General features: G+C 50.8%; 1 protein-coding gene across 2 annotated transcripts in view; it reads left to right on the forward strand.

Annotated features, from left to right (window-relative positions):
* Umodl1 (uromodulin like 1) overlaps positions 1-15,692 on the forward strand; it is a 50,987-nt gene that overhangs the window by 23,138 nt on the left and 12,157 nt on the right. For both annotated transcript variants that reach the window (XM_050141001.1, XM_050140993.1), the window contains exons 8-13: positions 4,614-5,195; positions 6,386-6,643; positions 7,874-7,986; positions 10,463-10,676; positions 12,198-12,326; positions 15,072-15,391. In XM_050141001.1, coding sequence (XP_049996958.1) covers positions 4,614-5,195; positions 6,386-6,643; positions 7,874-7,986; positions 10,463-10,676; positions 12,198-12,326; positions 15,072-15,391 — 1,616 coding nt within the window. The remainder of the gene's footprint in view (positions 1-4,613; positions 5,196-6,385; positions 6,644-7,873; positions 7,987-10,462; positions 10,677-12,197; positions 12,327-15,071; positions 15,392-15,692) is intronic.

Consider the following 15,692-nt stretch of genomic DNA (forward strand, 5'->3'; position numbering starts at 1 on the left):
GTGCAAGGTCTAGGCTCCAAAGCCTGGAGCGGAGGAGGGTCACAGGAGGCTGGGAGGTTGAAGAGGATTTGAAGAGTTGTGGGCAGATATGACATACTTGGTTCATTGGCACTCAGGCCACTGGGCAGGAAGACAGAAGCAGGCACTTAGGCACATGCCAGCTCACATAAGCCACATATAGGTGGGTGCATGCACAGACACGAGCCAGCAGTGCACAGGCCTCAGACCTACAGGCAGACACACACAAGCAGGCTGGTGAAGGCACAAAGCTCTGACCCCAAGGCCATATTTATGTAGAATCACACAAAAGTGGCATTCTTCCGGAAGTAGTTAGATTCCATCACAACTTACTTTCCGTACATCTGCGTCAGTCATTCCATGATGACTTATGTCCCCTGCCTCAGATGACCAGCATTAGGCGTCTGGACCTGGAAATCCATCGGCACTATGTTGTCTAAACAAACTGGCATGTACAGCCTTCTCGTCCTGTTGCTCCCGGGTGTAGGACGGCTACTGGATCCCTGCAGCCGTGTCTGCTCTCCTAGCGGGTGGTCCCCCTTGCATTCATCCTTTGATATGGCAGCTGTCTGGCTAATGCACAGCCTGCATTGGAAATGCCAGGACCAGATCGGAGCCCTGCTCTCAGATGCTCCCTGGAGAGCAGTGGCTCCTGAATAGGACAGTCCCTGACCCCTGAGTTTCTGAAGAGAGAGAGGGAGTCAAGGAATATTTATACCAAACCCAAAGGGATGAGCTGGGTTAATCTCTGGCTTTGTATGGGTGACAAAAAGGCCAAGCCAGGAGGCTATAGGGGGCTTTGGACACACACGCACATGCACACGCGCGCGCGCGCACACACACACACACACAGATCTACAGCAGCTCTCCCATTCCCACCCCGCTTGGCAGCCTACCTCTCCTCCCACCTCCCATAAGCACTGAACCTTCATCATAGTCACACTAGGATGTATCTCTAAGAGATAAGAGAGATGCTAATATCCAAAATAACATACCCTCTGACTGCCCCTTTGTAGCCAAGGTAACTTCTCCTTAATATCCAGCATCCAGTCTCTGAAATGTGGGGTTCTCTTCATTGCCATCTTAAAGTCTGAACTTATATTTCAGCTGTGTTCACCGCTCATCTCTGACAGCAATGGAGTTGTTTACTTGATCGTACATTGTTTTCCCTCTGCCTCTACTTCCAGCCCTTTGTCATCGCAGCTCTTCGGGCCTCTTAGCCCAAAGTGTAGGAACAGACTAGAGACCTAGAGAGAGACCCCCATGCCATCCTGTGGGCTGGACTAAATGACTCTCTCTCTCTGGAACGTCCCATCCATGGGATCTTGTGATGGGCACTCAGATTTGGAGTAGGGACTTCCTAGACCCCATCAGTGCCTGGAGAGGCTAAAGGCACTTCAGAAAAGGTCCCAGCATATATACACATAGTCAATGGAGTGGACCTCACAGCCAGAGTGAAGGCAGCTCTGTTCCTGCCCCTTACACAGGGTCCCCTGCTGCCTCTTTCGAAAGCTATTCAGGCTGGATTCTGGGTACACCCAGCTCCTAAGCTTTCCAGATGGGATGTGTCATGTGGCCTCCTTTGGACCCTGGTGGTCACCTTCTCTCCTGGTGTTTTCTCCCCAGATCCCTCAAAACCAGGCATGAAATCCTTATCTCAGGTGCATCCTGGTGTTGGGTGGGGAAAGATTACAGACCAGATCAAGACCCCATACCACCACCTCCCTGCTCGGTGGAGGAAACCATGGAACTTCGCATGCACACGCTCTGTTAAAACAGCCTTGTATCCCTTCTTCCCCGGAAGGTGACAGGTCATGTCACTTAACTCTAGGAACAGACAGGCAGTAGAGTGTGCCTCAGGGCTCACAGGTTAAGGGTCTCTTGAGAAAATGCCAGACATAGCAAGGCCACACCGTACATCTCTGCAATATAAGATCCTTGGAGGCTCTGTTCCCAGGGTCTCCTGGTATTGAAAATGAAGACAGACAACTCTTTCCGCCTACACACATTCTGCCTACAAAGCCCCGTCTCCCTGGAGAGCATGTGACCTTGAGGGTCTGCAGAATAGTGTGACTACTTCATACACCATCATCCCGGGGAACTTGGTGTGTGCCCCCCCCCATGTGCCAGAGATTTCCTGATCTGTGGACTCCAGGCTGAGAATCCTATCCCTGCAGTGGGAAGGCAGGCTATGGCACAGACACGTGACTTTGGTCTAAAGGTCTAATGCTAGGCTCTCTCTGCAGCCAACTGTGCTGCCAGCTAAATTGGTCTATGTTCTTTGACACAATAAAGTTCCAGTAGCCTCTCAGATCAAGGGCTGAGAATGGATGGGGGACATGACCAGGGAAGACTACCTATCTATCTGTGGTTACATTTCTCTGAGGGCAGAACAGGCGTGTGTGTGTGTGTGTGTGTGTGTGTGTGTGTGTGTGTGTGTGTGTTTCCAGACTGGAGAGTCAGAGACAATTTGGCTGCAAGTTGCTACGAGGATCACTTGTATTTTAAATTTAGAAGCTAACACAAATGAGCAATCTGTTGGACCAGCCCAGCCACACAAGTTGGTGGAAAATAGAGCACAAATTTCAGATGCGTTTCTTGTGAAATTAGTCACCCAGCTGATGGGGCAGATGGATGCTCGCACAAGGTAACAGCCAAGAGAAATCTCGCGTGGTTCACTTGCCCTTGCTGTTCCAGGAATGCATCCTGCTTTGAGGAAGGCCTGAGTCCTTCCCATACTATTCGTGCTCAGCTGGCACCGGCCAGATTTTCAGCTGGCACCTAGACTTGTGGTCTGGTGGATCAGGGGTGCCAGCTGCAGAGATGAGCTTAGCTGGCAGGGAATAAAAAGTCATCTTCCCCGAGGCAATGCTTGTGGCTTCCATTCGAGCTTGATTTCAATACTCGGAGTCTTTGATTGAATTTGTCAACAATGCTCCCCACTCCACAAGGCTTAGGGCTCAAGCTGCTGGATTCAAGAGGAAAGGGGATGAGTCTGACAGAGAGAACTCATGAAGACCCGACTGGAGGAGGATGTGGCTGGTCTCTCAGTGTCTAATGACCTTCCCTGTCCCTTCCTTCCATGAAGGCAGGTCATCAGATCAGATCTTGGGAGTCTCTTTCAGGTGGTCACAGGGGCTCTCAGGATGGTGGTATTGTCTCCTAAGTCAGAGGACAGAGGTCCCCACACCGTCAGATCATGGGAAACATCAATCCATTGCTGTTGTTTCCTGAGCCATAGGAGGGCATCCTGATGGGTGGAGGATAAAACCAAGTCTCTGGGGAAGAAAGGGTGAGGAGGAAAGAGCGGTTTCATTTGAAAACACCTCAAGGAAGTCCTACAGAGGAAGGTTGGCCTTGATTTTGATTTTAGTACCCAGAGTCTTTGATTGGATCAATCAAATTGATTCAATTGGAATTAAATAGTCGACTTGTTCATTTGCTGTGCTCAAAGGCTTCTCTCACAAGTTTCTAGCCCTAACCCTAACCCTAACCCCATGACCAAACACAACTTGGGGAGGAAAGGGTTTGTTTTAGCTTACAGCTCAGAGTCCATAGTGAAGGAAAGTTGGGACAGGAATTGAGGCAGAGGCCATGGAAGAGTGCGCTTACTGACTTGCTCCCCATGGCTCACTCAGCTTGCTTGCTTATACCACCCAGGACCACTCTGCCCAGGGGTGGCACTGCCCACAGTGAGCTGGGCCCTCCCACATCAATCACTAATCAAGAGAATACCCATAGAGTTGATCACAGGACAATCTGATGGAGACATTTTCCCAGCTCAGGTCCCTCTTCCCAGAAGACTCCAGCTTGTGACAAGCTGACAAAAGCCAACTCAAACAATCACCAAGTGAGCAACTGGGCATCCATCTCTTCTTATAGCTGAGACTTCCTAAAACACTCACTTCTGTATCCTGGGAGTGTTCCAGGAAGCAGACAGATGTGAAAGGTGCTCTCTCTCTCTCTCTCTCTCTCTCTCTCTCTCTCTCTCTCTCTCTCTCTCGTGTACACGTGGGGGTGACATTCATACAAGTAAGCATATGTGCTCGTGGAGGCCAAATGTCAAGCTTGATTGTCATTCCTACGGAGCCAGACAGCTTGTGCTAGGATTAGAGGTGTGTGCACCACAACAAGGTCTCACCAGGATCTGAAACTCCCCGATAAGGTTAGACTGGCTGGTTACTGAGCCCAGGTATCCTCCTGCCTCTGCTTCCCCAGAGCTGGGATTTCAAGTACGTATTACTATGACTGCCCCCACCCCTTTCAGGTTTACTTTTAATTATGCATCTGCCTGCTTGTGTATGTAGGTGGGTGTGCAATACTGCAATTGCCTGCAAGGCCAAAAGAGGGCGTCAGATTCCTTAGAGCCGGAGCGGTAGAGGGCATTGTGAGACACCTATTGAATCTGGGAACTGAACTTGTGTCGCCTGGGAGAGGGGGAAGTGTTCTTTACTAAGTCACATCTCCAGGCTCCCGGGGGTAGGGGGTCATCTTTTGCCAGGCAACGCCCTTCTCTAGGGAAAGCTCTTGCTGCGGGAAGACTCTGATGGTCTTGCTAGCTGTTTCTGTAATCTGACCGTGGATGTATTCTGCAGGTGACACGGTGACCCCCACAGGAGGTGGACAGTCTGTAACAACAAAAGTCTCAGCCCCAGCTGTCACTGTGGAAATAACAAGCCTTGGCCCAGAGGCCCTCACCTTTTCACCCAGTCCCAGACACCCGAGGAGCACCCCAACAGGAAGTCAAGCCTGGACCCCAGGGCCTCCATCTAAGAGAGGCAGTAGCAGCACAGCCAGGCAGGAGACAAATAGCGCAGGGCAAGATGTGGAGCTGCCCAGCACAGCCCCGAGCCCCGGAACAAGCCCCGGAACAAGCCCCGGAAGTTCCAGCAGCATGTCAAGCTCCTTTCCCAGGACTCCAGAGCCAACCCACGGTTCCCTTCCGAAGACCACAGTTGTCCCACTGCACGCCACGGGAGGGCCACAGGCAAACCTCACTGTAGACCTTCCCCTTGTGACTGCTTCATCCACGGGCTATGTTGCATGGCACCCCAGTCCCACTTGGGAGGCACCCCCTCCGAACTCCACAAGACTGCAGAATAAAGATCCTCGCCCTTCCCTCTTCCCAGGTCTGCCATCGGCTTCAACCCCTGTGGCTTCAGAGTCCCCTGCCTGTGGTGAGTCATCAGGGGGTAGGGGCCCTAGTGGAAACCTCAGCCTGTGTGAGCCCTGGTGTTAGGCTTGGCAGCAATGTAGAGTGTCGTTTCTCATCTTGAACACATGTGGACCCAGGCATAGAGCAGTATGGTCCTCTGCAGCAGGTGTCTGGTCTTGTTAGAGAGAGAAAAGCTCCCTTTCTGTCCCTCGCCTTCTCCTTATTTCCTAAGAACCCCTGGCTTTTCGCAGCTGGGGCAGAAGATGGCCTTGAAGGGGGATACTCTAGGGAGTATGTAGCCCATCTAGCACTGGGGCAATCCCCTGTAGTGTGGATACCCCAACAGTCCCATAATCCCTAGCAGCAAAGCACCCTCAGCCCTTGCTGATGGATCTCAGCTTCCCAAACCCTAACTTTCTATACTGACCCTGTTGAACCCTGGTTCTGCCTCACCCCAGTCACACTGGGTCTCCAGCGGTCATGCACCCTGGAAGTCTGTCCTTCCAGCCATCTATACCCACACTCGGGCTCTCTATACCTCACGGCTCTACTGCCACCCTCAGCTGATCCATGTCATACACAAAGGGTTTAGCTTGTCACCAAGTCTTGGGGACACCCAGGAATGAGTGACCCTTCCAACAAGCAAACGGGCTGGGGCTCATAGAGACCTAGCAGGGACAGCTCTGTTTTGTCAGCTTGCAGAGCTGGCGCCACTGTGGAACAGGGGTGAACTCCTCCATTGTTTCCTCTGTGCCCACCCACATGTGTGCGGGATTGTCTCACAGGAGACACGGACTTCCGTGTCAGAGGGACTCTTGAGCCAGCAATGCCAACGATTGCCCCTGGGACACCAGCATAGAGTTAGGGTGGACCACCTTGTGGAGGAACCACCCAGAACCAGCAGAGGAGGAGTGGTTTGAGGCTGCCTAGGCCCCCAGGGCTGAGTCTGAACCATTTCCTCTGGGACAAAATATCCCAGGAACCACTTTCTGTTGTCTGAGACACGTGACTTCTGCTAAAAAGCCAAACTAAGATCCCTATAGGGTCCTGCATACAAGGGTCAAGGTCTCTGTGGGTGCTCATGACAATCTGCACCATTGGCAGGTGTCACCTCCTCTCCATTGATAAGTATTAGACTCTAGGAAACTCTTTTTCTGTCCCTCAATGTATTCGGGTCAGTTTTCACGTCAGCATGTATGTCCCACTTCCCAGTTCCTGGACCCATTGGAAAGGTCACCGTCTCCAACATGACCAGTACCGGCTTCTCCCTGGAGTGGTCAGCAGACATCAGCTTCTCCCCTACCTTCTACCTCACTTTGGTCTCTCCTCGGGGACCCGCCCTAACTATGGAGACCCGGGACAATAACGTGACCTTGTCAGGGCTGGAGCCTGGAGCCTTGCACCTGGTAGAGATTGTGGCCAAGGTGTGTGGGAAAGAAGGTGCCAGAAGACAGCTGAGAGTGCGGACAGGTAAGAGACCAAACAGGCAAGCATGAAAGACTGAACAGAGGAAGGCCTGCCTGTGGGCCGCTGGGTGTCCATCCCCTTCTCAGCACAGAAGCACCTGGCTCACCTTGTGAGAGATGGTGGCAGAATCCAATACAGGGACCCCATTACATGGGAGACAGTCCTCCCCACACTTACACAGTCAGATAAAACCCCCCACTTCTCATTACTTCTGACATGTTTTCCCAGCACTTGGCTTTCTACGTGTGTGATTCTGTAAGGAGACTTCACATCTCGGGGAGCTTCCCACACACTGGGGGCTGTGTCTCTCAGGTTGGGGGTACATTCCTTGGGTGATGCCTAAGATGTCCTATTGGGGTGCAGTAAGAACAGCTCATGTTTGGATGGGCCAGCAGGGAAACCCCTGAGTCTGAGCCAAGCCAGGAGACCCCCAAAGGTCTCCCTCACTCGGGAAGGGAGGGGCTGTGCATGGATGTGTGCCCTGCACCTTCAGACAAGTCCTGTGTCTGCATGTTCTGTCATGCCTCTGTGCCTCTTACATCAGGTTGCATGCACCACTGGGCATGGTTCTGGCCTTTGGGTACAATGACAGCAATGTCCTCCAGGGACACGATGTTTGAGGCTCATCAGGAATGCATGGTGGGCTGGCTTTACCATTTGTCTTAGGACTGAGTGAGATTCTCTTGGGAGGTGGCCTTGAAATCACTTTCATCTGATGCCCCAGGCCCCTTACACGAAGCAGGCATGCCACAAACATTCAGAAAGGGGCTGTGTCAGAAGCCAGGACTTGACTGGGGAACATTCCAGACTATGCTCATGTTCCATATGCTCCTAGATGCTCCAGAGAGCAGAGACTCACAGAGAACAGGCTGGGCCAAAGTTAGACCACAGAGACGCAAGTCTGGGGGTGGGAAAGGCACTGCATAAACAAGGCACCCATGAGGCATGGGCTCTGAGCGGAGGCTGTGATGTCCAGGTTTACACTGTGAGTCCGATTGCCTCTTGGTGCCTGCTCCCTCTCAACTGTCCTGGTTTGCTAGCCAGCTGCATGACTTGCAGGGAAGCCTCGAGGAAGGCCCTCTGCTCACTGTCTCACATCCTTCAGAGCCTGGTGGGCTGTGTCTGTGGGCAGCAGTCACTATCTCTTCTTTGGGGCCAGGTCAGCCTTGCTACTCATGCAGTCAGGGATGCTGAAATGACACTCTGTGACCTAATGCATGCTACATCCTGTAGTGGCCCGGAAACTTGCCGGTGAAGTCCGGATAGCAAATATTCGGTATTCAGAATCCTTCCGAAATGCCAGCAGCAGGGAGCACCGAGACTTGGTACAGCTATTCTTCAGGACGGTGAGTTGGGATGGTCAGTCCTGTTTCCCGGGGGCAAAAGGAAGGAGTCAGGGTGGGAGCGAGATGCTAGATGCTTCCAACTAGGAATAAGACTCATGGGTCTTGTCGACTCCCTGCTTCTGGAGGAAGCTGAGCCAGACTCCAGCAGGTTTGAGTCCTGAACTGTATGACGACAGAGGCCTGAAGGCAGAAGCCACACCTTTCCTCAGACACCTTGCTTGTTGCTCCCTGCAGAGCAGAAATCTCTATATTTATCAAAGTGTTTAAACAGGGCTTTGGTGGTGCAGGACTGTAATCCTGGCAACTCAGGAAGCTGAGGCAGGGTGGGTTGCAAGTTCAAAGCCTGTATGGGCTACAAGAGGGAGCTCAAGGCCAGCCTGGATGACTTAGACCCTGCTTCAAAATTTAGAAAGCAGAAAGCTAAAGTGTATTGCAATGTTTACCTAGAATGCACCAGGCCATAGGTTTAGTCCCCTGTAATATGTGTGCACTGAACACACACACGCACACACGCACACACACACACAAGTGACTATTTAAAAATTTAGCTCCTTTTAAAATACCATGAAAAGTTTAAGTGTAAAACCCAGTGATTTGTTTGAAAAAAAAAATCTGCAGCTGCCACCACCATCCAATTCAAGAATGTTTCATTACCCTTAGTGTGGAGACCGTGTACTCATTCCAATTTATTCTCCCTCTGCCCCTCCCCCAGCCCCTGGGCTGCTACTTTGCTTCTTTAGACCTGCCAACTGGATGCTCATGAACGTGGGCAAGATTAAGTGACTTGTTGTTTCTGTCACTTGGTTAATGTGCTCCAGGTTCATCCACATTGGCCTGTGCATCTGCACCCTATTTCTTTGATCACTGTGCACCCCCAGACCTGGTTTATGTGGTATTGGGGATGGAGCCCAGGGCTTCACATATGCAGGCGACACTCCACCCACTGCGCTACAGCCCCAGTGCTAAATTGCATCACTCTCTAATTACCATAATCTAGCGATCTCATTTACCTTTACTTCTTTTAGCTTTTCCATAGTCAGAGTTATGTTTTAAGGGTGTGTTGGACAGTGCCACCTAGTGGTGATTGTGATAACTTGCTGGTATGTCCAAAAGCCAATGGGTGTTATTCTCTGGTTAACCACGCAACCTCCGGAGCTGTTCCAATCTAGTTCCACAGGATCTGAAAGCCCTGCCTTACATATTCTGGAATTTCCAACTCTCTCAGTGCCTGGACCCAAGAGTCTCTGGTGGGGTGGCTTAGGAGGCGTAACACCCCTCTTTAGCAAATCATGACTTTAATGTAACATCAAGCGACAGATGCTGAGCCCCCTTCCCCACTCTGGCAGCCAACTACGGCAGTTCCAATACAAGTTTCTAGATCGGTCTTTCCTTTTAAAATCATTTCCTCTTTGGCCCATTTTTTTGTTTGGCCCAGTTTAAGTTGCTGTATTTGTCTCGTGTCTCCAGACAGAAAATAATTGTGCAGCCATATACATGGACGGGATGCCAAGACCAGTTCTGGAGGTGGAGGGCTAATGGCTCATTGCTTCCCAGCAGGGGCTGCAGCTTCGCCTGGAGACCACTTTAACCCAGTGCTGCTGTGGCTCTGCATATTGGGGTGGGGTGGGGTGAGGAGCAGGAACTGTAAGAGAAGCACAGCTGCTGACTGAGCCCCCCCAAAGGCAGCTGGGCTGGGGTTGGCAGCTTATGATGTGGGATGATGGAACCCTCTGCCTTGGGTGACTTTGAGGAGGGAAAGTGAGGCCAGGAGCTCATGCATTGGGGTACCGCCCTCCCCTCATGGGTTCCTCTGACAGTCCCTGGCTATGTCCTTCCCAGGGATAATTTGAATCACGTGAACCATTGAGGCTCATGATAAGGGCACGTGTGTTTGACTATTTTGGGCTGGATTAGAACAACGTGGTCTATGACACGTGACCCTGCTCTAAAGGACAGAGGACAAAAGCAAGCCCTCCGGAGGCAGGAACTGGGTGTCCTGTTAGGGCTGCTGGAGATATTCAGAAGTGGCCTGTAACAGGTGGAGAGGAAGAAGAGAGGGGGATGTTCTGAAGCATTTGAGGCAAAGAAACGTTCTAGAAAAACAAAAGGAGTATGTGGCCTTCCTCAGGACTACTCACCCAGCCCCCACTGCCCCTACCCCTGAGCTAAGAGCTAACTGTTAACCGCTACTGGGAACTTTTGTGTTACAGACCCATGAGGGTGGGGTCCTGCTAGCATTGCCCCCTATTCCACCCAAAGACAGCTCTCTGCAGCTGTCTGCTCCATGTAGGGGGAGAGAGATCCTCCAGGCATCATCAATACCTGCAGGCATTTGTTCTGGGCTTAAAGAGACCAAGAACTGATCTGGGGCCTGGACCTCCTTGTCACAAGCCTCTCCTACAGCCAGGCAGAGCACCAGTACAAACAGCCTGTGACCTCAGTAGGCAGCTCTTCTCACGTAACCTGTTTCTCTAAGGTGCGGGACTCCTTACCAGCCCCTCTGTGTCAGCACATGGATGCAGGCAGGATCCGAGTGGACATCGTCAACATCACAAACGGCAGCGTCGTGGTGGAGTTTAATTTGCTAATAATGGCAGACCTGGATGTCCGGGAGGTGTCCGCTGCCTTCCTCACAGCCCTGCAGAACACATCGGTGCTGGAGGTGGACAAAGGCAGAACCTTTATACAAGGTACGCATTTAGTCAGGGTCTCACTGTGTAGCCTTGGCTGTCCTGGAACTCATTCTGTAGACCAGGCTGGCCTCACATTCACAGAGATCCGCCTGCCTCTGCCTCCAAAGTGCCAGGATTAAAAGTGTGCGCCACCACGCCTGGCCCTAGATGGTTTTATGCTTTGATTTTAGAAAAGACTTTAAAATTGAATGTCTTTTTTCGTTTGGAGAGGGAGGAGGATTCCCTAAGCCAAGTCAGGTTTTCAGGGAGAAAGACTGCGAGGTATGAATGACCTAAAAAGACCAACCTTCCTGTCAAGCAGAACAAAGCTGCTCTTGTAGAAACGATGAGAAAAACTTCTCATCAACTAGTGATAGCCTGAGTACAGAGTGAGTTCACACAGAACTGATGAAGACCGAGCCCGAGAGGTCAGCGTGCAAAGATGAAAGCAGACAAAACCGCAAAGGAGTATATAGGTCATTGACACATGATCACAACGAAATGGACAAAAGGAAAAAACATACTATACATAAAACTGAGTTACAAAACAAGCCAGCTTCCAGATCCCCTCTGATACGAGCATTGACCCTGACAAAGCATGGTGGGCAGGCAGGGGCTGTGGAGTCTGCAGAGCAGGCTGGTGGGGTAGAATTTTCTCACCCTTTGGGAAACCAAGGCAGTGATGGTTTCACTGTCCACAGCATCTCTTGCTCATTGACTTGGCAGTTGATTCTGAGACTTTGTCCTGGGAGAAGGGACCTCAGTTAAGACCATAGCTAATGCAAAGATAGCCGTCATCAGAGTGCCTTCAAAAGCAAAGTAATCGGAAATAACCCATAGTCTGGGGTAAGAAGAAACGCTCAGTTCTGTCCACACCACAGCATCCATGAATGGGGTTTGCTGAGGAGGAAGATGCTGGAAAATCATACGCTGAGTTACAATAGGGTATCACGTGTGAGTATGCACACATGCTTGTTTGTGTCTGTGTTGAGCAGGCACATGTGTGTATGTACATGTGTATGAGTATATATGTGGACATGTGTATGCATAGTAAGTGTGCTGCCACTGAGCCAAGCCTCGGCCCTGGAGTCTGCTTGGTAAAGACCGGAAGGAGACCCATGGTCTGTGCTCTTTGCTCTGCATTTGGTTCCTATCACCCTTCTGCAGGATAGATGGACCAAATGGGCAGAAAGATGGAAAGTGCGGGAGGAGGGGTGTAGCAGGCCGCTGGGCTCAGTGTTTTGCTGCTTGGGTCTCCTGGGCTGGAGGGGGTGCAGCTCTGCAGAAACTCCTTTCCTGTCTCAGGGCTGGATTCTTCCAGAATAGCCCTGGCTCCCCACTTCCATGGCAGTTCCCACCCACAACTGAGTCTCCTGGACTGTCCTGAGCTTGCTACATTCGTGTGGCCTGCTCTCTGGATATAATTCTACCCTGCCTCCTGATATGCACTGTCCCAGATGCATGCAGCTGATGGCACTGCCCACCCCAGAGCCACTTACAGCCTGCCATGGCTCCTCTTCTCCTCCCAATGCTTTTCAGACTACGATGAGTGTGAGATGAGGGAGGATGACTGTGAGCCTGGGATGTGCAGAAACACCTTCGGATCTTACACGTGTAGCTGTGATGGGGGAGACTCACATGTGGAATATTCTGGAAGATCCTGCGATGGTAAGTTTTAAAGCCTTTTCTGGAGTGCTATCTCATAATCTTCTCTCTTAAGAACTCTCATTTCTAAGAGAAGGGGTTTTTTGTGCAAATGAAGTTAGCACATTTTTTATGACCTGGACAAGTTTTCTATATGTGTGCGTATGTGCATGTATGTAGGTGCATGCATGCGTGCATGTGTGTGTATGTGAATGTGTGTGTGCATTGTGTGTGTGCTTGCGTGCATGTGTGTGTATGCATGCGTACGTGTGTGTATGTGTTTGTGCATGCGTGTGTATGTGTTTGTGCGTGCGTGTGTGTGCGTGTGTGTATGTGTGTGCGCATGTGCGTGTGTGTGTATGTGCATGTAGGGTGGGTGTGGATGTGCATGTAAGGGTGTGTGTATGCCTGGCTCTCCCTCTTCCTTCATATATGTCTGATGGAGGAAGACAGCCACCTGTGTGAGTGACAGTCTCTGGGGCAGGGGATCTACTTGGCCTGGGGGACACAGAGTACAGAAGAGGTCAAGTCATGTTGGGATGTCATCAAGGCCAACTAAATCAGCACCTGGTAGTGGGGTCCAATCATGCGATAGGGACTGGCTGAAACTTGGGAGCCTACAGAAGTGGGTGGCACAGAAAAGCATACTGTCCAGGAATGTGGGTGACGTTTCCATGGGAGATCTTTCCAGAGATCCCTCAACATTGCAAAACTGTGACCTTTGGGGCAGGAAGGACGCCAAGGCTGGAGCAAGGGGCACAGACTCCTGAGAGGACAACTTAGGACTCTCTGTTTGGAGATAAACCTCAGGACCTTGGGGACAGGTCCTTGCTCGTGTGTGGTGAGCCCACAAGTGTTATGCAGTACATGTACAGCCAACAGATCTATTAGACTCTCCACGGTAAGTGCGTATGCACACCCCACCTGGACTAACCCATTTCTGCAGAGCTACGGGGACATCTGTCCTTTGGAGAAGTCACTGTCAACTCTGTAGAACTCTTGTGAAATCACGGCATTTCTCCCATCTATAATATCCCAGCAGCTTATAAACCTGACTTTTCCTGTAGGGCAACTGGATAACTCACCCTACACCGTGAAGCCATGAGATGAAAGAATTCAGTCAAGCCCTTGTTCTCACAGCCAAAATCTACAGAAAAATAGTCGCCCACAAACTTTCTTTATTGACAGTAGTCACTGATAAGAAAGGAGCCTCATACAGGAGACAATGTGTCTGCCCTAACAGCAGCCTCAGGAAGGTGTAATCTATTGCTCTCCTGCTCTGACTTCACAGGCTACAAATACTTTGTATCTACCCTTCACCTTGGTTGTAACTAACATAGGATCATAGCTTGGGAAATTAACTGCTTATACAGGAAAAAGGCCTGAGTCGATAAAACTAGCTTCAGAGAGAAAAATTTTTTGCCTGGGCACCTGCTGGAGTCAAAAGCAGCGTCTCCAGAGAGATCATTTTAACTCAACCAGCCAGATGCTAATGCAAATCAAACCCATAGGTTAGTATAGCTACCAGCACTGTGTTCCCAACCACAGGGGAACTTCAGAGCCACACCCCCTCTGAGATATAAAGTGCCTACTTGCCCAATCCACCAGTTTCTTGAGACTCTGTGAAAATGCATGCTTGATACTTTTGTTACCACCTATGGGATTGCTAACTTGTCTGTACCCCTATATAAACTGAAACCTTTGTAGAGGCCGGGAGAAGCAGGCTATCTTAGCCTCCTGAGGCACTTACTGAAGCAGTTTGTTATCTGGAGAGGGCAATAGGGCCTCCTGGGGTGAGAGCTGCCATGGCTGGAAGAGCAATCTGTAACACGTTAAATGATTATAAATCTGGTGGAATAGATATAAATTACTGGAAGAACATGAAGCTAAAAGATCTTCCAAGGCTTCTTAGGTACACACTTTCCCTCTCTCTCCTAAACCTAAAATGCCTCTCTCTCCAAGTGTGACTCCAGCAGGCGGCCCAGGTGAGAATTTTTCTCTCTGAAGCCAGTTTTAGCGTCTCAGGCCTTTTTCTTGAATAAACAGTTAATTTCCTGAGCTATGATCCTATGTTAGTTGAAACCAAGGTAAATGGCATATACAGAATATTTATTAGTAGCCTGTTAAGTCAGAGCAGACCAGTAGATCATACCTTCCTGAGGCTACTGTTAGGGCAGATACATTATAACCGCCTGTATGAGGCTCCTTTCTTCTCAGTGACTACTGGCAGTAAAGAAAGTTTGTGGGGAACTATTTCTATGTAGATTTTGGCTGAGAGCAAGGACTTGACTGAATCCTTTTCACACTATGGCTGTGGGGGAGTTATTCAGTTGCCCTACAGGAAAAGTCAGGTTTATAAGCTGCTGGGATATTATAGAAGGGAGAAATGATGTGATTTCACAAAAGTTCTACAGAGTTGACAGTGACTTCTCCAAAGGACAGATGTACAAGTAGCTCTGCAGAAATGGGTTAGTCCAGGTGGGGTGTCCGTATACGGTTCCCGTGGATAGTCCGATAGATCTTTCGGCTGTCCATTTCCTGGATAATACTTGTGGGCTCAATACACATTCATGCTTAGCACATCCATGGTACTTGAGGACCAATGGAAGCCCAGTAGCCCGATCTGTGCAAAGTGCGGGGACACTGTCTGGAGCAGGCACCTCCTGGGTATGGCAGCTTTAGAGTCCGATATAGGGCCTCAGAGGCCTGCCCTGTCCCTCCAGCCCCAAACAGACTTACCCCGAGCCTTTGTCTCCTTGGAACCTGCAGGTGGCTCTTCTAGCAACACAATCCAGACCCCAGGCCCAGAGTGGCTCCCTACCCCAGCAGGAACCAGAGTTGACCCTGTGCCAGATGCCAGCTCCGTGCCCCAGGACCCACCCCTGCGGCTGAACCTGACTGACGCGGTTGGAGTGTCCTGCGAGATTGAGACGGTGGTCATTACCATCCAGAAACGCTTCCTGCAGCAGGAAGCCATACCCGAGGCCTCCCTGTACCTGGGGGAGCCCTCCTGCAACGTGAGCAAGAGCAACAGCACGCATGTTTTCCTGGTGGCTGGCTGGGGCCAGTGTGGGACCCTCGTGCAAAGCGTGAGTCACCCGGAGGGACATTAGGGTGGGGAGGGTTTGCACCTGGTAGGACAGCACCCAGGGTCTTCACTCCTGGGCCTCTGACTTCTGAGAGAACCCAGAAGAGGAAATCAGACAGGCCCACGCCGTCACAGTCAGTACACTGGAATCCTGAAGAGGAGATGCAAGCTTCACGTTGCAGAACTCCTCTGGTGCTAAGGGCCTGGGGCTGGCTGGAGTCAGGATGGGAAGGGGAGGTAGGAAAGGGGAGAAGGACAAGGAGTCATGTGGGAACATGTGTGTGCATGGATGTGCATGTTTA

The sequence above is a fragment of the Alexandromys fortis genome, unplaced genomic scaffold, assembly GCF_014885135.2.
Source record: "Alexandromys fortis isolate MF-2015 unplaced genomic scaffold, M_Fortis_MF-2015_v1.1 scaffold_9, whole genome shotgun sequence".
Lineage (NCBI taxonomy): Eukaryota > Metazoa > Chordata > Mammalia > Rodentia > Cricetidae > Alexandromys > Alexandromys fortis.